This window comes from Rhinatrema bivittatum, chromosome 9, assembly GCF_901001135.1.
Source record: "Rhinatrema bivittatum chromosome 9, aRhiBiv1.1, whole genome shotgun sequence".
Classification (NCBI taxonomy): Eukaryota; Metazoa; Chordata; class Amphibia; order Gymnophiona; family Rhinatrematidae; genus Rhinatrema; species Rhinatrema bivittatum.
The window spans coordinates 79,959,460-79,985,426 of record NC_042623.1 but is presented as its reverse complement, the minus strand read 5'-3'; the positions used below and the strand labels follow the sequence as shown (position 1 = coordinate 79,985,426).

At 45.4% G+C, this 25,967-nt stretch overlaps 1 protein-coding gene across 4 annotated transcripts in view; it reads right to left on the bottom strand.

Annotated features, from left to right (window-relative positions):
- Positions 1-408: 408 nt before the first annotated feature.
- Positions 409-25,967, bottom strand: part of MOV10L1 (Mov10 like RISC complex RNA helicase 1) — a 546,310-nt gene continuing 520,751 nt past the window's right edge. For 2 of the 4 annotated variants that reach the window (XM_029617022.1, XM_029617024.1), the window contains 2 exons: positions 25,284-25,337; positions 410-593 (listed from right to left, as the gene is read on the bottom strand). In XM_029617022.1, the coding sequence (XP_029472882.1) occupies positions 25,328-25,337 (10 nt within the window). In that variant the 3' untranslated portion in view covers positions 410-593; positions 25,284-25,327. Of the gene's footprint in view, positions 594-25,283; positions 25,338-25,967 lie in introns of all 4 variants that reach the window. The other 2 variants (XM_029617025.1, XM_029617023.1) reach the window with 2 other exon arrangements.

Here is a 25,967-nt window from a genome sequence, read left to right as displayed (position 1 = left end):
CTAAGGAATTCTTGAATATATGTTTCACTGGTGGGATGTATGCATATATGGAACAAACATTGGTCTAATGCAATTTACTTCTAGGCCATAAAGTAACAAAAGGTGCACATTTTGGAAGAGGGGATAGGTTTTCTATAGCCACTGTATTTACTCAATACTTCTGTTGACAGCATCAACATATGCTTATTCTTAAAAAACAATGTTGTTTGAATCTCCTTAGTTCTTTAACTGGAAAAGCCTATAATCTAATCAACTTCTCCACAAGAAAAAAAAACTGTTCTGATGTCCTGTAAAAGTTTTGAAATAATTTATTTGGCTTTTTGCTATTAGCATCTAATGGAAAGTAAACCACTGGGGTTTATATAGATTTTAAAGTCTTGTGTTAAGCTGGAAATGCTTGGACTAATTGACGTAGAGACACTTATTCAGCTGAAAAGTAACTTTTATTGCATTTTAATGTAAATTAGGTATTTTAGTAAACAATGAAACTTTTTGAAGCAGCCCTTGGAGTGCGAAGAAGTCCGGTGATGCCTTCTGTTTGGTTCCTGAACCGGTTGTAGCACCTAAAAGCCCCATCTGCTACTCAGGAAAGCCTGTAAAGGAAGAGATAATGAAGCAAATGTTGACCAGAATTCTAATGGTAAAAGATGTTCAGGAAGTACATGCTACATCCCATGTATCGGCATATCAGTGAAAAAAAACAAACAGAACAAAGCTCAAAGCTGGGGCTACTTCATGATTCCTCTATACAAAGAATTTTTTTTTATATGCATGGGAAACTGCATACTTTATATTACGAGGAGGAACAAATTGCATCTGCCAACCTCAAACTTGGACATTAGCTGCTAGGCTGTACAAAAAGCACTTGAATTGGATATATAAATTTTATGTTTGTTTTGCGGACACTAAATTGTCATAGACATGGCACTGATATGCTAGTGCTGGCAAACATATTGTTTAAATTATAGAGACCCAAATTGTAGTTCTGATTTTTTTGTAAATATTTTGTGGGAGTGGCAAATGCATATAAGTTCAGCTCTTATACTGTAAACACTGATTGTGCATTATGTAATGTAGGGAATAGAATGTCTATGGTATAATATACTGCACTATCTAAGTATAGACTTATTAATATAGTGCAATGTAGCCATAATCATGTTTGTGATGTTTAACCTATGGAATCCTACTCCTTTCCATAATGCTTCCAGCATCAGTCTATTTGCAACATGACTGATTTCAGGGGGAAGCAATATTTTGGAACAGGGGACAAGCATCAAAAGCTCTTGCTACAAATTAGTTTGAAGATGGAAGTTTGATATAGCTTAGCTTTCATGTTTTCCAAGGCCTTGAAGTAACAGACTTTATGAAAGAGCTTCAAAGAAGCTGTAAAAGTGTCAGCTGCTTATCAGCATTTTGGTGTTGACATTGTGGGTGTAATTGGTGTCACTGTAGTGACAACATATTAACTTGACACTTTTTATTGACATCATCTACTTTTTGTGCATATGCCGTAACACAATCCAGGCACTTGGATTTATTTCAGTGGTGACTGTAATGTAGATTTTGGTTACTTGTGTAAGATCTCCCTGCAAAAGGGAACTATTTTCACATAAAAATCCTACATAGAAATCACAACAGTATTAATGATATTTTATTTAATTATCGTGTTTTATATACTGTCGTTCGGTTTCGCCATCACAATGGTTTACATTTTCTATAGCTGAATTGAAAATAAACTTCGTTTGTATGTAAAATGGCTTTTAAAGTTGTATCTGGTCTTATGTGCTGGAACCCTTGCTTATTTTATAACAGAGCAAATCTTGAACTGATGTGGGTTTTTCCACTCACAAAAAGGTATCACTCTAGCTTATTGTGTATAATCAAGCAAATTTTCAAACGGCCACGCACGAGCTGTGCGCATTTCAAGAAAGGCCGGGCACTGAAAAAGGGGTGGGCATGGGCGGGATGGAGGCCGGTCAGGACAGTGGCCATTAGCCGCTGTCCCAGTCAAGTGCACCAGTAGCAGAAACTACTTACTGCTCCTCTGGAGCAGTAAGTAGAAAAAAAAAAAATTGGTGATAGTTTAAGGGGCAAGGAGGAGAGGGGAAGAGGGAGGAAGGTTAGGTAGGGAGATAGGTAAATTCCCTCCCAGTCCACTCAATTGGAGCAGACTGGGAGGGAACTGGCAGAGGCCCAATTGTGTCGCCATGTGTAGTTAGCGAAATTCCCCTCCCCCCCGTGTGCGCATATGCCCACAGCCATTGGATTTTATAACATTCACGTATATGGACTGCAGCACTTTTAAAATTGACCCCCAATTTGCGGTGGTTGTCTTTTTGGCAGTAGCAATAATATAGTTTATTATAAAATTAAAACTTTCAAAATAAAGGATATCATCTCTTCTTTTTCTGACCTAGTCCTGCCCAGCCACTAGTACTCAGTTGCCATTCATAGCAGAACCCACCTGCGATTAAATTCTAGAGAATGCTTAATCATATTCTACTTTGGGGTACAAATGTTGTCTCATACAACCTCCCCCATTGCACCTGGAAGCTTTCAAACCAGTCGATGATAAAAACTTATCAAACCTTCTCAGATGACCAAAGGAAGATGATTTAATTCTCTAATATTGCACAAAACTAGAGTACCAGTTTTCTGTAAATTGATCAGCAGTGCAATGGGACCCCTCTTTAGCACATAGCTTTATTTGATTTTCCTAGAAGCAGCCAACTGGTCAATTACTCCCTGTATTTTCAACCTATTTTCTCTTGTTCTGTTTTCCTGTAAATCGTAGTGGAAATACGGCCTAAACTTACGGCATCATAACATGCTACCTTGTGTGGGGGTTCCATCTTTGCCCTTAACTCCATGAGCAATGCCAGTTTGTTTACCTGACACACTACTCCAGCACTATGATCTGAAAGCATGCACTATGCATTTATAAAACTAAATCCAGACCCTGTGTTTTATTTCATGTAGACTGTCTACTGAAAATGCGAGAACAGCAGGGCACTAAACAACATACCATTTAGATAAAAGAAAGGAACTTCTACTGTTTTATAGTACAACTCCATGGCAGAACCTGCCTTTTTTTTTTGTTTTTAAGAGTTTAGACCAGATGCTTCATACACAGTAAGCAAAATTCTGATGGTTTTTTCCATGTTTTATTATTCTAAACAAACAGTGAGCAAATTCTTAAAAAAAAAAGCAAGTCTCAGGAACAAGGGAACAAACCCCACTGGAGCCTGCAGCCACCTGAGCGGCCTCATGAAGGGGAGGGATCAGGACATCCAGATTTACACCCCACAGCGCACAGAGTACCATCCGCCTCAATTGGACGGGATACAAGCCACCAGGATTCCTAACAGAAATAAGGAAACCCCTAGCAGGAAGGCTCAAAAGAAAAAAAAAAAAGTTATTCAGAACCACAGGTTTAGCACCTTCTGCCATCTGCTGGAAAAAGAGCAGTTCTGAGGAACTGCAGGTGGCACTGGGGCTTATGAAGCAGTGTCAGTGAAACTTTCTGTCTCCATCTGCTTGCTAGCAGGGATGCATAAGCCCAAGATTCTGGACTGATCCAGGTACGTACAGGGAACATCTAATAACCCTGCTAATAAATGAAACTAAAGCTAGACTGGTGGACAAGCTTGCACTATATGGTTCTTGAGTATTTTTTTTTATAGAGAAACCCCCCCCCCCCTCCCACAGTCATTATATCAGAGCTGATAGCACTAGGCAGCTTAGATCTCGCCAGTTAAGATTCCAAATTGCATTATAGCTTAAAATATTCAAGTAATGGAACAATACTACTCATCATCTAGAAATTCACATTATTTCTGCCAGTTGTAGCACCACTATTTATTTGCTGAACTCCTGGGCTAGCTATAATTGGAATGTTGCACTTGATCTCATCTGGAAGGGAGATCCGACTGGACCAAGAGGGCATACATGTAATGTCATTTGCCTAGCCAATCTGTGATTTATGCTAATACATCTGCTCACAAATTTCCAAAATGACTTAAAATGTCAGACATACAGGGTAATTATTATTTATTATGCACGGACTCCTGAAACAATGCAAGATAGTAGAACCAGCATACTTTTAAAGTATGGACTCTTCTATAGAGAGGGAATTAATAGATTAGGCAATGCTATAGAAAAGCTTTTTTTAAATGTTATTTTACATCCTACACCGCAGCTCTCTTCTCAGATCAAACATGTTTGACAACTGTAACCAGGTCTTTACAAGCAGGCTGGAGGACGCTGCTGCAACCAGCTAAATAGAAATATCCAAAAGGCAGAACACTGAAAAATTTGCATTTAGAATGTGAATCCATATGGTGAGTTTTTTTTGTGGATAAATAATATATAAATACCTGTGTATATTTTAACTCTATTTTATTATTAATCTTTTAATTTAACACATATACAATCCACAAATTTATGTTAAAACCAATACTATCACTCATACCACATTCACACATGCACAATCACATAACATAGAAAAAATATTGCACCTAATTCTAATACAACAGTTCACCTATTACCAACATATTAAAATACATCCAAAATTGTTACAATCAGATAGCACCAATTTTATATTGTTATATTTCATTTATCATCCAATCCACCCTTATTTCTTATTAATCTCCCTCTAGATATTCTTTGTTATTAGAAAAACTCCCTCTCAGTTCCCTGTCATATTCATTACTTTATGTAAACTCCCGACGAAAAGCTTCCGTTTCACCGAGGTGGTTTCCTCAGGGGACCGTTATCCACTCATTGCTTTCATTTGAAAAGCCGGGAACTTCTCTATATAATTCATAGGGTGCTTGTTGCTTGTGCCGTCTGTGATAAAACACAATCCTAAGTACATAAATATTTTATTATTAATGATGTATGAAAAATGTAAAATGAATTAAATTTGAAAATAAACTATTTATCCAGTCACTATCCTTAAATACCAACGGAATGCTTACCTATATTTTACTCCGTATAACTCCTTAACATTACTTTTATCAACTGTCTTCCACGTGTGTTTCACAACCTACCAATCCATCAGAAAAAAGGATATTTTAATCCACCACCAAATACCACACAAATCCATTTGGCTTCGTTCTTACATGTATACTAACCTGCCCGGAGGTATTTGCTTCCACTTCTTATGTTAAACACCACTAACTTTGTAAATCAGCGTTTTTAGGACTTAATCCTTTATGAACACCACTGCTTCATTTACCTCCGTGGCCGCCGCTGTCACCCACACCTTCTCAAACGCTGATATAAATACTGCCGAGGTTATCATACTGCATTCCCATCTACAATACATAGTAAATCTCATGTCTACTAATGACTTGCATATTTCTTAGCACTTCTTCTATAAAATGCAACAAAATCAGCTCACCTTCTAATATGCCTTCCGCACTACTCCATTTTACCAAAACGCCGCGATTGCGCATTACATCCTACCCACACCCTTATACTTTAAATATCCCTCCTCTCACCTGTATTGGATACCACTACATCACCTGATCCTCAATTTGTAATCAAACTCCACCTACCAACTCAAGATAGTTGCAACCAACACCGGACCACGCTATAAGAATGCATTCCATTCTATTTCTAAATTTAGACCGCCAGGAGTCACTGTTCCCCACTGGAATATATATCGCTGTTCCTTCTTTGTTAGCACTGTTGATATGTTTCCTCCTCTGCTTAGCTCAACTTGATTAAGAACACAAAATCTTAAATCGTGAACATCATGCCTTTTCTCTTGCCAGTGCTGTACCAACGGGGCATTTTCTTTCCGTATACGTATATTACTAAGATGCTCAATATTTCTCGTTTTTAATTTTATTTTTGTATGCCCTATATAGTACAGCCCACATGGGCATAAAATCACATAGATAACTTGAGCTGACTCACAATCAAATTGCCTAGGCAAATAGTATATACGAAGGCAGTATATGCAGTATGATAACCTCGGCAGTATTTATATCAGCGTTTGAGAAGGTGTGGGTGACAGCGGCGGCCACGGAGGTATATGAAGCAGTGGTGTTCATAAAGGATTAAGTCCTAAAAACGCTGATTTACAAAGTTAGTGGTGTTTAACATAAGAAGTGGAAGCAAATACCTCCGGGCAGGTTAGTGTACATGTAAGAACGAAGCCAAATGGATTTGTGTGGTATTTGGTGGTGGATTAAAATATCCTTTTTTCTGATGGATTGGTAGGTTGTGAAACACACGTGGAAGACAGTTGATAAAAGTAATGTTAAGGAGTTATACGGAGTAAAATATAGGTAAGCATTCCGTTGGTATTTAAGGATAGTGACTGGATAGTTTATTTTCAAATTTAATTCATTTTACATTTTTCATACATCATTAATAATAAAATATTTATGTACTTAGGATTGTGTTTTATCACAGACGGCACAAGCAACAAGCACCCTATGAATTATATAGAGAAATTCCCGGCTTTTCAAATGAAAGCAATGAGTGGATAACGGTCCCCTGAGGAAACCACCTCGGTGAAACGGAAGCTTTTCGTCGGGAGTTTACATAAAGTAATGAATATGACAGGGAACTGAGAGGGAGTTTTTCTAATAACAAAGAATATCTAGAGGGAGATTAATAAGAAATAAGGGTGGATTGGATGATAAATGAAATATAACAATATAAAATTGGTGCTGATTGTAACAATTTTGGATGTATTTTAATATGTTGGTAATAGGTGAACTGTTGTATTAGAATTAGGTGCAATATTTTTTCTATGTTATGTGATTGTGCATGTGTGAATGTGGTATGAGTGATAGTATTGGTTTTAACATAAATTTGTGGATTGTATATGTGTTAAATTAAAAGATTAATAATAAAATAGTTAAAATATACACAGGTATTTATATATTATTTATCTACAAGAATTATACCTGTGGATTACCCATAAGATGTTATATGAGTTATTTTTGTGACCAGATCTAAATGTCTTCTCTCAATTCCAGTAATATATTAAGGGAATTATTTTTTCAAGAGGATTAAAATGCACATTTTATGACATTTTCAAAAGTGTAAAATGATGCTCCATGATCAAATACTGTAGAGGGAAGGGACAGTACAATGATATGATAGCTGTTTCTGCTCGCACAGTATGAAAAACAAGAAAAGGCATTATAGGAAAATTAGTTCTTACTTGTTAATTTTCATTCCTGTAGTATCACAGATCAGTCCAGACTGTGGGTTGAGCCTCCTGTCCAGCAGTTGGAGACAGACTAAAACTGAAAGGGTATCCTATATCAGGACAGAGCCTACCCTGCAGCCTTTCAGTATAACTATTGTCAAAGCAGAAAAACAAGATAAAGAACAAGATCAAGCAAGTAACAACAAAAACTCAATGGAGTAACTTTATAACCTTGTAAGGAGCTCGGTAGAAAGAAACGCTCTTGCATGTATTTGGTCATTAATAACCAATGCTTCCAGTGTTCAGAAGAGGATAAAACAATACTGACATCCTAATACCTGTAGGAAAGGCTTCGAGTGGGTGATGTGAACAGAGCAACAGGGAAGGCGTCTGGACTGATCTGTGGTACTACAGGAACGAAAATTAACAGGTTAGAACTAATTTTCCTTTCCCTGTACCATCCAGACCGTGGGATGTACCAAAGCTTCCCTAAACCAGGTGGGACCGAGACAGTCCCGCTTGAAGCACTTGCCGACCAAAGGAACCAAAAACTGGTGCTTGCACATCCAGGCGGTAGTGACGAGAAAAGTATGCAGGGATGTCCACGTAGCGGCCTTGCAAATTTCTTGCGGAGAAACAGATTGGCTCTCCGCCCAGGAAGTGGCTTAAGAACGCAACGAATGAGCCTTTAGGCCCTCAGGAACCGCCCGACCTTGGCAAAGATAGGCCGAGGAAATCGCCTCCTTCAACCACCGAGCAATAGTTGTCTTAGAAGCCGGTTTGCCCCGATTGGGACCACTCCAGAGGACGAAAAGGTGATCAGAGACCCGAAAGTCATTGGTAACCTGGAGATAGTGGAGTAGTACTCGTTTGACATCGAGCCTGCGGAGATCGCCCCCAGCGGTACTAGCAATCTCCTCTGGGGAAAATGCTGGAAGCTCCACCGACTGGTTGACATGGAAAGCAGAAACAACCTTTGGCAAGAAAGAAGGCACAGTCTTGAGCGAGACTCCGGAATCGGAAAAACGCAAAAAAGGTTCCCGACAGGACAATGCTTGGATCTCTGAAACCTGCCGAGCAGAAGAGATAGACCGTCTTGAGCGTGAGGTCCTTTACCATAGCCCGATGGAGAGGTTTGAATGCAGCCGCACAGAGAGCCCGGAGGATGAGATTAAGACTCCACGATGGACAAGTAGAGAGAGCGGGCAGTCGCAGGTGCTTGACTCCCTTCAAGAACCAAACCACATCCGGGTGGCCCACTAAGAGATGACCCTCAACCCGTCTGAGGAGAGAGCCGAGAGTGGAAACTTGCACGCGCAGGGAACTGAAGGAGACACCCTTGGAGAGACCCTTCTGTAGAAAGGAAAGAACCAACGAAACCGGAGCGCGCTGAGATCCCCGACTCCACACAAACAGTCTCAAAGACTTTCCAAATGCGCACATAAGCTAGAGAAGTCGACTGCTTCCGAGCTCGCAGCAAAGTGGAGATAACCCCCTCCTTATGGCCCTTACGCCTCAGGCATCTCCGTTCAAAAGCCAGGCTGCTAGACAAAAGCGATCGGCCTGGTCAAAAAATACGGGCCCCTGCCGAAGCAGACGAGGAAGATGGCCGAGCCGGAGAGGTACGTCCGTCGCCAGGTTGACGAGATCCGCGAACCATGGTCTGCGAGGCCATTCGGGTGCTACCAGAACCACTGACCCTCGGTGGAATTCTATTCTACAGAGAACCTTTCCCACCAGAGGCCACGGAGGGAACACGCAAAGAAGGACGTCTGCAGGCCAGGGAAGAGCCAGAGCATCCACTCCCTCTGAGCCATGCTCTCTCCAGCAGCTGAAGAACCTGTTGGCCTTGGCATTGCGCAAGGTCGCCATGAGGTCCAGGTGAGGGGGACCCCACCTGTCGATCAGGTCCATGGCTTCTTCCGAGAGTTCCCACTCTCCTGGATCGAGAAACTGATGACTGAGGAAATCGGCCTGTACATCCTCCTTGCTCGCTATGTGGGAGGCCGCCAGGCAATCCAGATGCCGTTCCGCCCAGTCGATGAGACGGCTGGCTTCTAGAGCCACCAGGTGACTGCGAGTGCCTCCCTGACGGTTGATATAAGCCTCTGTGGTGGAATTGTCGAAGAGAACCCTCACTGCCTTGCCGCGGATCAGGGGCAGAAAATCCTGTAGAGCCAGACGCACCGCCTGGGCCTCCAACCGATTGATGTGCCAATGAGACTGAACCGGAGACCAGATCCCCTACGTGGACTGGGACTGGCAGACTGCGCCCCAGCCAGGGAGACTGGCATTCGTGGTTACTATCATCCACTGTGGAATCTGAAGAGGCATTCCCTGTAGATGAGGAGGAAGCGAAAGCCACCACTGCAAGGCGGTGATGGTAAAGGCCAAAAGCAGGAGAACTGCGTGAAACTGTTCAGACACCAGCTGCCAAAGGGATAGCAAAGCTCTCTGTAACGGTCGCATATGAGCAAATGCCCAGGGGACGAGGTCGATGGTGGAGGCCATCGAGCCCAAGACCTGGAGGTAGTCCCACGCCATTGGGAGAGGGAGTAAGAGAAGATTCCGTACCTGGTCGATCAATTTGAGAGCCCGAGTGCGAGGTAGGGACACTTTGCCGATCTGAGTATCGAAGCAGGCCCCCAGGAATTCTAACACCTGGGAAGGCCGAAGATTGCTTTTGGGAAAGTTCACTATCCACCCGAGGGATGCGAGGAGAGTTAGAACCTGATCCACCGCCTGCCTGCAGTGACTCTCCGACTTGGCTCTCACGAGCCAGTCGTCCAGATAGGGGTGGACTAGAACTCCTTTGTGGTGGAGGGCAGCTGCCACCACCACCATGACCTTGGTGAAGGTGCGTAGTGCGGTGGTGAGGCCGAAAGGCAATACCTGAAACTGAAAATCCCGGTTGAGGATGTGGAAGCGAAGATACTTCTGGTAATCGCGGTGAATCGGAATGTGGAGGTAGGCCTCTGTAAGATCGAGAGAGGCGAGGAACTCTCCGGGATGAACTGCCATGATGACCGCTCTCAGGGTTTCCATGCGAAAATGTGAGATCTTGAGGGCCTGGTTGACACTCTTGAAGTCTAAGATCGGCCGAAAGGCACCATCCTTCTTGGGTACCACGAAGTAAATAGAATACTGGCCAGCGCAGAGTTCCTCCTTCGGAACCGGGACAATGGCGCCCAGACTCAGAAGCCTGGTGAGGGATTGGTCCACCGCCTCCCGTTTAAGACGGCCGCATGGGGAGAATACGAAGAGGTCCGGTAGGTCTCGAGCAAATTCTAAAGCGTAACTGTCTTGGACAATCTCGAGGACCCACTGGTCTGACGTGATTTTTACCCACTCCTCAAAGAACAGGGAGAGACGACCGCTCAGAAGGGGGACAGAGGAATGGGTCAACCAATCTTCATTGTGGGGCTGGTTTTGGGGTGGCGTGCTGGGACGGTCCCTCACGGAAGGACAGATGCCCACAAAAGGGCTGGGACCAAGATTGAGACCGGGAAGAATAACCTTTGGAGGAGCCGCCTCATCTGTGGGGTGCATATCTCCGCTGACCCCGGAAGCGAGGGCGCAAAAGATCGAGATTGTTTCGGACGGTCCTCCGGTAGCTTATGAACCTTGTTTTCCCCCAAGGAATTAATAAGCTGCTCAAGGTCCTCTCCAAAAAGCAACTTACCCTTGAAAGGCAACATGCCCAACCTCGCCTTGGAGGACGGGTCCGCAGACCAATTGCGCAGCCAGACAAGCCTTCTAGCGGAGACCACCGAGGCCATCGCTTTCCCCTGGACGCGGAGGAAGTCGTAGAGCGCATCTGCCCCATACGCAATGGTGCCTTCCAAATGTTCAGCCTGCTCCGCCTCTGCAGATGGGAGGTCCTGGGTGCCGAGCAATTGTTGAACCCACCTGAGACCTGCCCGCTGCATGAGACTGCTGCAGATAGTCGCCTGGACTCCCAAGGCCAGAACCTCAAAGATATGCTTTAGATGGGCTTCGAGCTTACGATCCTGTACGTCCTTCAGGGCTGTCGCCCCCACCACTGGGATAGTGGTGTACTTGGTGACCGCAGAGACTGAAGAATAGACTGAGAATCCTCAGCATGTCCAAGCAGTCCTCCGGGAGAGGGTAGAGCTTGTCCATAGCCCTCCCAACACGGAGCTCCACTTCGGGAGCTTCCCATTCCCGTAGGAGCAGCAACTTACGCATGGGGTGGAAGGGAAAGGCACTTGCCGGAGCCCTGAGTCCCGCCAGGACCGGGTCCATATCCTTGGGCAAAGAAGCCGTAAGCGTATCCGCAGGGGGCCCCTCCAGTCCCAGCTCCTGGAGGACAAAGGAGATGAGGGGTTCCAATTCCTCCTTTTGAAACATGTGGAGGACCCAGAGGTCATCCCCCTCCAAGGGGGGGAGCGCCCCCGCCAAATCTGTGGTGGGATCCGGAGTAACTAAGTGCGCCGGGGGGGCGGCAGGAATGGGGGTATCCCCGGGACACCCACACCCTAACAGGCCTCTGTGGCTCCGGGGTTGGGAGGACGGGCAGAGGAGTCAGTCTTGGGATTTTTGCCGGCAGGGGACCTGGGGAGGGGTCCTCCTCCTCCTGCAAGCTGGCCAAATAAGATTTGTGCAGAAGCAGCACAAATTCTGAAGAAAAACAGGCCCTAGCCTTGCCGGGGGGGGTGTCAGGGACCTCATCCCAAGGCGACACGGGGCTTAAATTGGGGGGGAAGCTCTGCAAAAATCGCATCCCCAGCCCCTGGCAGCTCCAAAGCAGGAGCTGCCGAAATTCCCAAAATAGCCACCGTTCCCATAGTTTGCTGACCCGGGAACGGCCTAGCCATGCGGAGGGAAGTGCGACCGCGGGCTAAATTTGGCAGCGCTGCTGAGGAGGGACCCTCCTAACCCGGCAGGCATGCTGAACAAAGCCCTTCGCGCGATAGGCACACAGAGCTCCCCACATGCAAGACAGGCACTCGGACGCAGCATCCCCAATGAAGAGGAGCCGCGAACTGCACAAAAGAAAAAACAGCTGAGAGAAAAAGGCCTTTGAAGTGCCAGTAAGGAGCAGATGCAGGAGAGTGAACCCTACACGCTCCCAGCTTGCTTAAGATTTAAAAATCCTTCCTCCTTTTAGCAAGTCTGCTTTAGTACAATAAAATTTGTCCTTTTATTTTTTAATTTTTTTTTTTTTACTGAGGGGAAGAAAAGGGAGAGCCCTGAGCCCTCAAAGCAGCCTCTGTGTGTGTGTGTGTGTGTGTGTGAGTGACTGGACCACCAATATCGCCGCCCCCCCCCCCCCCCCCCCCCGAGGAAGCAGTCTCAGACCTAGGCTATGCCCTGCAAAAGGGGCCAAGCCCCCCTAGGTCTGGCAAGAGCCAGGAGACGGAAGCATCTCCTGTGAAAAAACAGAGAGACAGAGTCCAATACAAAACAAATTAAAAGATGTATTAATTATTTTTTTTTAAAGATTGAATAAATGGTAAAACTACAATACTACTTGCTTGATCCAAAAAGGAAAGAAAACAAAGGCTGAGTAGCCCAGGTCAGGAGACCACAGGGTGAGCTGATCCATCTGCTGGAGACAGACAAATACTGAAGGGCTGCAGGGTAGACTCGTCCTGATACAGGATACCCTTTCAGTTTTGGTCTGTCTCCATCTGCTGGACAGGAGGCTCAACCCACGGTTTGGACTGATCCGGGTACGTACAGGGAACTTGCAATTATTGTACAACAGCTAAAAGTACAGGTAAAGAACCACTATAAATCTGTCAGGCAATCCAGGGCACACTTAGAATGACAGTCCTACTACCAGTCTATAACTCAACCTATTGGAAAACAATTGTAGACGTGTTCTGCAAAGATTTTATTCTGAATATACTTTTAAAAGGTTAATCTGTGAACAGTGAAGTGGCCAAAAAGCAGTATAAAGGGAAGCCAGGGTGTCATTCTTAAGTATTTCATTATTCTGAAGTAATGTATTTTTGCTTAGTACAGAATGTAGTATTTGCAAAACAAAAAAACAGTATGAAAAAAGTTTCTAGACATAACTAATGCTAGAAGCTCACTAGTACTTCCTGTGGAAAAGTACTTAAATGCAAAAGCATAATAAAGTTCAGGGATGCTTGCATTCTAGCTCTAGGCTCATTTTACACATTTACATGTTCACGATAAGAAATCTGCATTACCCACTTAATAAAATGTTTAGCTTTTACTAACCAGTGGAGAATGTTTTGATAACTGCATTGCTAGTTCACTGGTGTATGGATTAAAGATGGCAATTTGACCCTTGCTATCGGCAAATGATTTTTGAGATCTGTTCCTGTTCATCTTGCATAGTAAGATTTCTCCATAAGTTATTTGCTTTCCTGGATAAAAATACTTTTCTAGCTGTCTGCTATTCAGAATTTATTTTAGAGCCAGCATTATCTGACACCTCAGATAGGACGTGGTGCAGGAAAGGGGCTGGCCAGAGGCGTTCCGGTTGTTAAGTAAAGAAGAGAGCTGTTCTTTCCCTTTGTGTCCTTCAAGAGCCTGCAGTTCCCCTCTCTCTCTCCCATGTAAGGAACAGCCATCTATCTGAACTTTGTTTTATCCATGTACTAGAAGTTGGGAGAAAAATATATGTGATTTTATTTAGTAATAAGTGTGTGTGTAGGGTTATACCCATTAGCGAGGTCACAAGGGGGGCGGGGGGACTATTCCATTGTGCTGGATTACAAATGTGTTACTATGTAACTGGGACAAGAATGGATTTCCCTCATAGTGGAATGGTACGTGCAGTTAATCAGTTAATTGTGAGAGCCTTGGCACATTGTGGTTATTCTCAGAGTTGTAATCCCTGAGAAGTAAGATATCTTTTATTTATAGTTGGGAGGAAGTCTTTAATGTATCTGCTTTGTCTATTTGGAATATTTGTGGGTGTGTTTTGTCTTGCATGGCTGAACTCCAATTCTTTCCGTAACACGTTTGACACTGCTTCTTAGCATTTGATTGGGTTTTCACACTAAGTATACCAATTTATGTTGAATTGTCTCTGCTCTTCCATTGTATAGTTCAGGCAACTGTTGTAGTGTTGCTGGCTGTCCTCGCAGCTTGGTCTAATGCAAGCTTTCCCAAACCTGTCCTAGGGCCCCCAAAGCCAGTCAGGTTTTCAGGATATCCACAATGAATATGCATGAGAAATGTGCATATACTAGGTCTCTGCTATGTAACTTTATCATTCATTTTCTACTACTTCCAGTTTCTTTCCCACAGTAGCATGGGACAGGAGCAGAATATACTGTGAGAACCGGTATCAGCAGTGCAAACACATGCATAACTTGTGCCTGTTCCCACCAGCGACCGAAGTCAAAGTTTGAAGAAAAAAAAAGGTTGAAGTGGAACTGTGCTCCTATGGTAAACAGACTGCCAGTGTGCTCAGATGGTAAACAGACTGGATTTGTAACTCACTGCAATGGATGTACCAAAAACTAATTCGGTTTTTGCATTTCAGCATTGCCGTTAGTACTGTAGCTAAACTGGTAGCCCCATTGAGCCCACCTCCTTCTCTAGATAACTATGGAAGGGGTTGAGGGGATAGGAGCTGAGATAAAGAGGGTAGTAATGCCTCTTGGAGCAGGTATTGCCATTAGTGTAGTCACCCAGGTCACTGGCAATTAGAGTGTAGGAAAAGATTAGGTGATATGAATACCGAAATAGGGCTAGGATACTGGGGCACTTCTTCCTGCCCACAGCCAAAATATCAGCCACAACTGCCTCCACATAAGGCAGCCCACTTACCATTGGGCTGCCCCACCAACACCCCCCCCCCCCCCCCAAATTTCAATAGTTATACTGACTAGGGATGTGACATTGGCATTTTGTTAGTTGGCACTGTGTGTGTGTTGTCTGGTTCCTTTACCTTTTATTAAAATCTATAATTTGCATACATCAAATTTTATAGCAACTAACAATCAATCACCTGCACAATAAAACAACTCACAGTACCAACATTATTAGAGAATATTCAAAAAGTCCTTGCTCATTAGTCAAAAAAGGCTTTTCTAAACAAATAACACTTTAAAGTTTCTGGAAAGTTTTTAAACATGGCTCTGTTGTGATGTCAACAGGAACGGAGTTTCACAGACCATGTCCTGTTGTGGGCTACTTTCACCCTTGAAACTTCTAGTAAGTTCTTTTGAGTGGCTCTTAAGGATCTAGAAGATGTAATGGTCTACTCTGCAGGATAGCAGAAACTGGATTGCAGCAGTCTCTTCTGACAGTAAGTGAGCACCATAAGAGAGAAGCGCCACTTTCAGGTCAGATACAAACAGTAAAGGGAATGGGGAATAGATGCGTGGTGCTCTCTTATACCTCCTTGGACAGTCACAAGTGGACCCTTTCCAATAGTCATTCCTTTTTTAGTTACTCCTTCCATTTACATCTCACTCCTGGGCTTGGACTCCCTCCAGATCCTAGAATGTCAAATAAATTGTTCAAAAGGATCATCATCAGTAACCGCTCCCTACATGGGAGCGGGGCTGCACGGAACTTAACACGGAGTGTATAATTCCTTATTTTCCTATTGTTCCTAAGCCTGCCACAGGTTTGTTCACCATTTCACCCACAACTGTGATTTACTCAATTATAGATGTCACTGACATTCTTTTCAGAAAACATTACACAGTCCTATTTTTTGGTGTTCACATGGGGTTGGGGGGGGTTTACAATATACATGAATCCACCTACCTCAGGGCTACATAAAAAGCCCCTCCATTTTCAGTAAGCTTATACATCAAGACTAAGCTGATGGGAGCCTCTAGGGCACATTAGTACAGGATGAAGATCTCCTATTCTGCTCCCCATGGCAGCAGAGTGATTTAAAGGATTTGGCCACAGTGCTCAGCACCCTGGCTCACAAGGCAGATCCCAAGAAATTGTTTCTTGCCCAAGAAACAGTGTGATACCTGGGACATCTCCTGTCTCCTGGTGCTCACACTGCTGTCCCTGATCAAATTGCTGCTCAGTGGCTATTGCTACAATGGACCAGTGGGTATGCCCCCATAGGTGCACCCTGCAAGAATCTTCTCTAGAAAGCCCTAGTACCATCTGATATGAGTGAGGGGAATGAATAGCTTCAGCAAGCTTTTGATGTTCTGAAAATTGCCCTGGCTTTGGGTTTATCAGATTCTAGTAGTATACCAAACCCTTCAAACCTGCATGTCACTGCTTGAAATGGTTATGCTCTATGTTCTCACTCCGTACAATGGACCTCAACAACATGCTGTAGCCTATTTCTCCTCCAAGCTATACTCTGTCTACATGCAGTGTTACAGCCATTAAGGCAGCAGCCAACATTGTTCTATTACAGCACATGCTTGTACCCCTCATGCTGTCCATAGCATTGTTACAGGCGGCCAGCCTCAATTTGTTATCCAGAGCAGTTTCAGGCAGTGGAAACTAGACCTGCTCAACAGCTCCATAAACTTGGCCCAGTGCCCAGCTCTCAACCCTGCCACCCTCTTACTGGAACCAGAAGATAGTGACCCTGTTCCGGCCCATGACTGCCTTATCTCCATCTCTCTACTCTTCCACAGGCAGATCTCCCTAATAAACCTCTACCTAACCTTGATCTGTTGCTGGATGGCTCTGCAATTAAGGATAGAGTCAGAGATGCAGGGTATAAGGTAGTTATTCTACACAATATTGTTGAATCTGCCTTCTACCTCTGCTCAGGAAGCAGAATTGCAAGCATTGATGAGAGCACTCCAGCATGCATATGGAAAGTATGTTACCATTTACAATGATTTCAGATACGAATAAGTAGTCGTCCATAACTTTTGTAGTCTGGGGAAGGAGAGAGGATTTCTTACTTCTGTAGGCACCCTCATCCACCACGGCTAACTCGTGATTGCAGTTCTACTTCCTGCTTCTGTTGATACTGTTAAGTAGGCTGTTCATACATACAAACACACAAGATGCAATGGCAAAGCTCTATGCTGGTACAAAGCATGTCCCCTCCCCTGCCATTGGCAACTATTGCCTCTTTTACAGTACAGGATGTTACTGACCTGCAGGAAGCTGCCTACAATGATGAAAAGTGTTACTGGATAAACAACTATAGCCATTTGGAGTATGGGCACCACTCTGATGGCTGCTGGATTGCACCCCACTCTTTACCTTATCTTGGTCCTATCTATGGCAAAGGTGGGGGAAAATGGTATGATGCAGAAGCTGCACAGATGCCAGAAACGTTTGGGTAGAACTGTCTAGTTTGTGCCAAACCAAATGCTGCTTCTGAAATTAATATTCCTCAACAGGCGCCACTGGCATCATAGGGCCCACTGGTGCAACTGCAGTTGGTCTTTATATATATGCTAGGTAAGCCTCACCCCATTTACTAAACCAGTCCACAATAACTAAACTGTATTGGCAATTTTGGGCTGGTTAAGTAAATGGGGTGAGGCTTACCTAGCATGCACTACCAACCCAGGTGCCACAGTGGCAAAGGTCCTTTTGAAATAATATAAACCTAAGTGGGGTGTAGCTGAGTACATTGACCGTGATCATGGGCATGAATTTCAGAATAAAGTAATAGAATAATACCTTGACTGAATCACAGACTCCCCTGCCCATACCACCCCCACTCATCCAGACATGTGAAATGGATGAATCAAACTAAAGCTGCAGATAAAACTGGGTTACCCTGGGCAGAGGGATTGACAGCAGTCTTACTCAGTATTAGAGTATAATAGCCCAGACAGGAAAATTAGGCCTTACCTGATAATTTTCATTCCTGTAGTACCAAGGATCAGTCCAGACTGCTGGGTTATGCCTCCCGTCCAGCAGATGGAGTCAGAGAGAAACTGAAAAGGCACCACCTATATACCCTGGTGCGCCCCCCTGCGATCCTTCAGTATAATCGATAACAAAGCAGAATGATAGAAGAAATCCTAGGCAAGAACCTGTGACTAGAACAAGTGAAACATGAACTCTTGGAAAAACGAGGAAAAAACCCCGGCTGAAAATGCCGCGGAACGAAACGATAAAAAAGTTGTGTAAACATTCCATACAGGAATTCTGAAATACAAGAATAGAGTGTCGGGACTGTTACTGACATGGGCGGGCGTCTGGACTGATCCTTGGTACTACAGGAACGAAAATTATCAGGTAAGGCCTAATTTTCCTTTCCCTGTACGAACCAGGATCAGTCCAGACTGCTGGGAAGTACCCAAGCTGCCCTAAAAGGGGTGGGACCTTGACAGTCCCGCTCGAAGCACACCGCTGCCAAACGAAGGTACCGTCTGATCCTGTACATCCAAACGGTAATGTCTAGCAAAAGTGTGCAAGGATTTCCAAGTCGCCGCCCAGCAAATTTCCTGAGGGGAAACAAAGGCACTCTCCGCCCAAGACGCCGCCTGGGAACGCAGAGAATGAGCCTTAAGACCTTCTGGAACGGCACGTCCCCTACAAATGTAAGTTGAAGCAATAGCATCCTTCAGCCAGCGGGCTATAGTCGTCTTAGAAGCTTTGGACCCCTTCTTAGGGCCACTCCATAAAACAAAAAGATGATCAGACAAGCGAAAAGGATTGGTGACCTCTAAGTATCTCAACAATGCCCAAACATCCAACCTCCTAAGGTCCGAAGCCTCACTGTCTTTCGCCGAAAAGGCTGGGAGTTCTACAGTCTGATTCACATGAAAAGACGTAACCACCTTAGGCAAGAAGGAAGGGACAGTTCGAAGCGAAACACCTGAATCCGAAATGCGAAGGAAAGGCTCTCTGCATGACAGCGCTTGGAGCTCTGAAATGCGCCTCGCCGAACAAATAGCTACCAAGAAAACTGTCTTGAGAGTGAGATCTTTGAGTGTAGCCTGCTTCAGCGGCTCAAAAGGAGAAGAACTAAATTTAGACTCCAAGCGGGACAGATAGGTCGTACCGGCGGGCGCAAATGCTTGACCCCCTTCAAAAATCTGGCTACATTGGGGTGCATGGCTATGGAAACGCCGTCAATTTTACCGCAGAAACAGCCTAAAGCCGCCACCTGCACTCTAAGGAAATTATAGGATAAGCCCTTCTTTAGGCCCTCCTGCAGGAACTGGAGGACCTGTGACACCGTAGCTTGTCTTGGAGACATGGAGGAACCACGACACAAAGAGTCTAACACCTTCCAAACCCGCACGTAGGTAACCGAAGTAGACTGCTTACGAGCTTGAAGAAGAGTAGTAATGGCCGAATCAGAATATCCCTTCTTCCTCAATTGACGCCTCTCAAAAGCCAAGCCGCTAGACAAAAGCGATCGGCCTGGTCGAAAAACACTGGACCCTGCCGCCATAGGCAAGGAAGGTGACAGACGCAAGGGACCGTCCACTGCTAGATTGATCAGATCGGCAAACCACGGCCTCCTGGCCCACTCCGGCGCTACGAGAACGACCGGACCCACGTGGGATTCTATCCGACGCAACATTTTGCCTATCGGTGGCCACGGAGGGAACACGTACAGGAGAACACGTTCGGGCCATGGAAGAACCAATGCGTCCACGCCTTCCGAGCTGTGCTCTCGTCTGCGGCTGAAGAAACGTGCTGCCTTTGCATTTAGGCGCGTCGCCATGAGGTCTATGTGGGGTGTTCCCCATCTTTGAACGATGAGTTTGAGTGCCTCTTGTGACAGTTCCCACTCCTCCGGATCCAACTGCTGCCGGCTGAGATAGTCCGCCTGGATGTTGTCGACGCCGGCAATGTGTGATGCCGCTAATCGAGACAGATGCGCCTCCGCCCAATCCATTAACTTGCTTGCCTCGGACGCAACCAAGTAACTCCTGGTTCCTCCTTGGTGATTTATACATGCCACCGTCGTTTCATTGTCTGACAGGACTCGGACTGCTTGATGTTGGATCAGAGGAAGAAACCACCACAGCGCCAAGCAGACTACCCTTGTCTCCAGACAAGGGCAGTCCACGTGGACTGCGAAGCCGTCCAATGCCCCTGTGCGGTTTGAGATTGGCAGACTGCCCCCCAACCCGACAGGCTGGCGTCCGTTGTGACGATGATCCATTTCGGAGGCTCAAAATCGACTCCCTGGAGCAAATGGGTCGGCTGCAACCACCATTGCAGACTGGCCCTTGCCGGGTCTAGAAGTGGTAACGGCACCCGGAATTCTTCCGACTTGGGGTCCCATCGAGATAATAGCGCTCTCTGTAATGGTCGCATATGCGCAAAGGCCCAAGGCACCAACTCTAGGGTGGACGCCATATATCCAAGACCCTGTAAATAATCCCATACCACCGGCAGCGACAAAGCTAGAAGACGACGAACTTGCGCCAGTCGCTCCATTCGCGCCTGCGGCAGGGAAACCTTGCCCCACTCCGTATTGAACAAGGCCCCCAGAAACTCTAGGGTCTGGCAGGGTATCAGCTGGCTCTTGGAGTAGTTGACGACCCAACCTAGGGAGCTCAGACGGGGAAACGACTGTGCGTACTGCCTCCTCGCAAAGCCGTCTTGATTTTGCCCGAATGAGCCAGTCGTCCAAGTAAGGATGGACGAGCACTCCTTCTCTTCGGAGACTTGCGGCGACGACTACCATTACTTTGGTGAAGACCCTCAGGGCTGTTGCGAGACCAAAGGGGAGAGCACAAAACTGGTAATGGGCTCCCAGGACCATGAACCTCTGATGACATTCCTGTATTCCGATGTGCAGGTAAGCCTCCGTGAGATCCAAAGAAGCCAAAAATTCGCCTTTGTGGACCGCCGCAATGACGGAACGGAGAGTCTCCATTCGGAAGCATGGGATTCTTAGAGCTCTGTTGACCTGTTTTAGATCGAGGATGGGACGGAAGGTTCCTTCCTTCTTTGGGACGATGAAATAGATGGAGTAGCGACCCGTGCCTTGCTCGGCCACAGGTACGGGAACTATAGCCCCCGGGGCCTGTAACCGCGCTAGCGTTTGCAAAATAGCCTCTTGCTTTTCTCGTGACCCGCAGGGGGAGGCTAGGAAGCAATCGCGCAGGGGTCGTGCAAAATCCAAGGCGTAGCCACGGTTTATAATGTCGAGGACCCGCTGGTCTGAGGTTATTCTGGCCCGTTCCTCCCGAAAGTGGAATAAACGAGCCCCCGCTTCCAGAACGGACGGATGGACCGGCGTCCCCTCATTGTGGCGTCTTATTATTGGGGAAGGCATGGCTCCCCTCCGTGTGCGATTGCCGCCGGCCACGAAGGAAGGAGACCATTCTTGAGAGCGTGCTGGCGGTTGCCGCGGTGCAAATGAGGAACCTCTCCCGGAGCGATACCGGCGCTGTCCGCGAAAACGACCACGAAAAGATCCCGAGGAACAAAATGATTTCGGCCTGTCTTCAGGCAATTTGAAGACCTTGTTCTCTCCCAAGGACTTAAGTAGCTGCTCCAACTCATCCCCAAATAACAACTTACCCCGAAAAGGGAAGGAACCAAGTTGCGCTTTGGAGGATGAGTCTGCCGCCCGATGGCGTAGCCAGAGGAGTCGGTGCGCGGAGACTGCTGATGCCATGGAGCGGGCTGAAGTATGGAGAAGATCATACAGGGCGTCCGCCGCATAGGCCACCGCAGATTCCATTCGGTTCGTCTGCTCTGATTCCCCTGGAGGCAAATCTTGAGACGTTAACATTTGCTGCGCCCAGCGGAGGGTAGCCCTTTGTACCATGCAACTACAAACCGCCGCTCATACCCCTAGGGCTGACACTTCAAAGATTCACTTCAGCAACACTTCCAATTTTCTATCTTGGGGATCCTTAAGGGCCGTGCCACCTGTAACTGGGATTGTGGTATGTTTAGCGATGGCCGTGACCGCCGAATCCGCCTTAGGCACCTTAAGCAATTCCAAAGCCTCAAGAGGAAGCGGGTACAGCTTATCCATAGCCCAGCCAACTCTCAAGGTAGCCTCCGGAGCATCCCATTCCCGGGACATGATCTGGGAAAGTTTGTTATAAGGAAACGCATGGGACGGCGCACGGAGCCCTGTCAACTCCAAGTCGCCTGGTAAAGAATTTGAATCAATCTGTGGGACTGGGATCCCCAGTTCTTGAAGAACATGCGAAATCAAGGGGTCCAACTCCTCCTTATGGAACAATCTGAGGACGAGCGGATCATCGCCCTCTATGAGATCCGCGCTCCCCATGTCTGCCCCTGAATCAGGAGTAGGGGGATCTTGAGGGGCAGGATCCACCGGATTATGCTGCGGTAGCTTAGGAGCTGGGGAAGGAGCAGAATTTCCTAAACCTAGTCCCTCAGGACTTATAGAAATTTTCCCCCGCTTATTTGGAGCCGAAGCCCCCTGCTCCCAATCCGCTTCTGCCTCCAGGTAAGCTTTGTGCAGCAAAAGCACAAATTGAGACGAGAAGGGGTGTGGCCTCTTCCGAGTATCCCCCTTAGTATGCCCAGATGAATCCCGGCCCCTGGGAGGTCTTAACTCCGGCGGGGAGAGGGGATCATCATCCTCTTCCTCCTCTGACAGCTCCGTTTCATGACCGGGTCGATTTAAAATGGCCGCCGAGCGATCCAAAATGGCTGCCGCCTCCGCACTCAGGAATGCTCCCGCGATGCCACCCGCGGAGATCAGCCGCGAAGGGAGTGACTTCTCGGTCGGGGCTGCTCTCCGCAAAGGCCCCTCATCCCCGGGAACAGAGGCCTTCGCGTGAGAGCCGGAGCCCAGACTCCCCGCACGCAACACAAGCGAGTCCCCTGGGCATTGCCCTGAAGCGAAATGAGCGCGAAACGGCGCGAAACAGTGACGGGTGGCAGGCCACCCCCTCCGGAGACCCAGAGAGTACAGCAGGCGGAAAGCCTCTGCTCCAGTGTTAGAGCTGAGGGAATGTAACATATCTTTTAACAGATTCAATGATTTCTTCTTGCAAAATATTAACCTGGCTTCACATCACATATGGAATATAGACCAGTGACTATCACTTGCTCTGGAATTTCCTTTGGGGGAACTGCCCTCAAACCCATAGCTGTGAAAGTTAAAGGCAAGGCGGCCTAGAGCCACCCATCCCACTTCGACACTTGCAAGCTAACGCAAGGACGAGAAATAGAGAACAGAAAACCTAGAAAATAAGTAGATGGCAGCATAGGCAAGGCCAAGAAAATGGCAAATAGGGGCGAGAAGTGTTTTGGGCATAATCATCTCTCTTCCTTAGCCTACTGCTTTACATGGCGATGCAGAGCTCCTGTAAGTTTTCCTTCTTCTTAGTGGGATTGCCCCTATTGGTATACCTGTATCTCATACTTATAAGTGCTTAGATCTTGAAATGGGCCAACTCTTAACTAAATGTCTGGTATGGATGCAGTCTGGACAGAAAGCTGGTGGCCATTATATCCCACTCTTCAAATCAGTGAGCAAAACCACTTTTATGTTACCAATGCCAGCCAATGTTATATCTCACTTTAACCCCCTGCGACTGATGCCTCCCCTCTGTGTGCGAAGCATGAGAGTGTAAGCAAGGCTACCCACTGCTGGACTTATATGTAACAAAACCGTGGAAATATAAACTAATGGTATTAGGTCTAAGCCTATGCCAAAAGCCTGGACCTGTTCAGCCTGTCTGTGTAATAGTGCCATACCAACACATGTGCTTTCTTAATCAAATTCATCTTCACTTATCTAATGTTACTACTCCCACTCATAACTGTAGAATGCCAGATAAAAAGGAACTCTGTTTGTCTCTTCCCATGCAGGGATGGCTTGAAATTACAGATAACCAGAAACTAGAACCTGCAATAGGAGTTTACATGTTGGAAAATGGTTTGGGCAGCAAATCTATGATTAACACTAATACTGTAGATCTGGGATTCATAATACCCCAATTCCTTCATTTCGCAGCATACATGTGGTTCCATTTTAACTTGATTAATACTTAGTCCCCCATCTGCTTACATTGTCAGACCAATCCTCTCAGAGATCCATATGGTTTCACAACTTTGTGAGGGCCTTATTTCTGCAAGTAGGGGATACAGAATTAGAACATGCCAGTCCTAACTCTCAGCCATAGTAGAATACCTGGCCGATGAAACAACTTAATGGTATAGAAAGCTTGCAAATAGAAATCAGATCCTTGGGCGGAATGGTTTTGCAGAATGGACAAGTACTAGCTGTATTGTTAGTTGCCAATTCATTACCATTTCTTGCATTTTTATTTACAAATCTGGAGAAATACAAAAGGTCTCTACCATCCTCCAAGACCTCTCCCATCAAGCTCATAGGCCCATGCTGAATTTAGATTGTGATTGTCTGGGGATAGGGGCTTTTTTTGGATGTCTAGGAAAGAAACTGTTGTATATAATTATTCTTATTGCAAATACGATCTTTTGATTGTGCTGTGCCTTTGCTGCCAATATGTAAACAGTTTGCCATCATTCTGCCTCAAAATTGATCACTTTCTGCAGTAATGACAGCTGCACAGTCTGATTCTGAACACCTGTCTGCAGCCACTGGTCCAGCCTATTCACATTGCCCTCCTACATCTGCCGAAGAATTCAACATGTTACAAATAGGACTCAAATACAAGGCATCATCTTATACCCAGATACCTCCTCAAGACCAGTAAGAGTCCTAGCCAGCTATAGCTGCATGGGTGAGGCATGCTTGAAACCAAGCTAAGACACGGGCGGAAGTGAGTGGTTTTGGAGTTTTAGACTGCATTATATCATCCTAAATTTGATGAAGGGTGGAATTATACAGGTATTCTCCAGAGATGTTTTTGCTGAATACACCTGTAAAAGGTACATGCCTGAAGACATGTTTTGATAACTGCATAGGTAGTTCACTGGTGTATTGATTAGACATAGTGACCTATTTGGCCCCTGATATCAGCAAATGATCTCTGCTTCTGTTCATAGTAAGTGTGTAGTAACTCTCCATAAGATCTTATTTGCTCTTAGCTTCTAGCATTCTGGTATTAAAAGTTTATTTCACAACCCATATCACAACTGAAAAGATTTTTCTTCTTACAATTCTTAATTCTCCCAATTTTCAGGGGTTTTATTTGTTTAATGCTAAGGTCTTTCAGTTCTCGATTAATCAAATCCACAAAGGAAATTATTGGCACATATTTAGACATTTACATGCATAGTGTTCTTTAGACTGTTCTATATATTTTACCCATACCTCTGTATATAACATTTTGTTGCCATACTGTCCAGTCCTGGCGACTAGTCACAGCTGTGGATTAAACACAAAAATAAGTCGGTTGTAACACACACAGGAGCATAACCAATGGCAAAGTCCATTAAGCCCCGCATCTTCTCAACAATGGCCAGTCTTGTCACAAGTACCCAGCAGATTCCAGTATATGCAATTAAATCTCATGCATTTGGTGGTAAATGGAATTTAAGTTCTAACGACAACCAATTTGGGGAGTTTTAGAAGTACAAACATCAAGCAGTTAACAAATGACAATTTACACTATATAACTAGCAGAAAGGTTTCTTATAACCTCCTTTCTAGCAGGCTTCCCATTTACACTTTCATCTATTACCCTCCTTTTGCTCCCCCCCCCTTGTTCAATTGTCTTCAAGTTAAACCTTTGGCGAGCTACTGTTCAATTTCAAGAAAATAGCCTTAAGCATGCACCTTCAGCCCCAGGCAATTTTTTCTGTTTAATTATGAATTGTTTTTAATGGTAATCATTATTAATTGTTATTTTGAGACCCACTGTTTAATCGTTATATGTATAGTTTTGGAGACTCATTGTTTACTGTTTTATGTTAATAGCCTTTGTTCACTGTTTTATGTAAAAAGCCTTGGTCAGGTATGTAAGCCCCGGGCGATCTGCCGTTCTATGTAAACCGG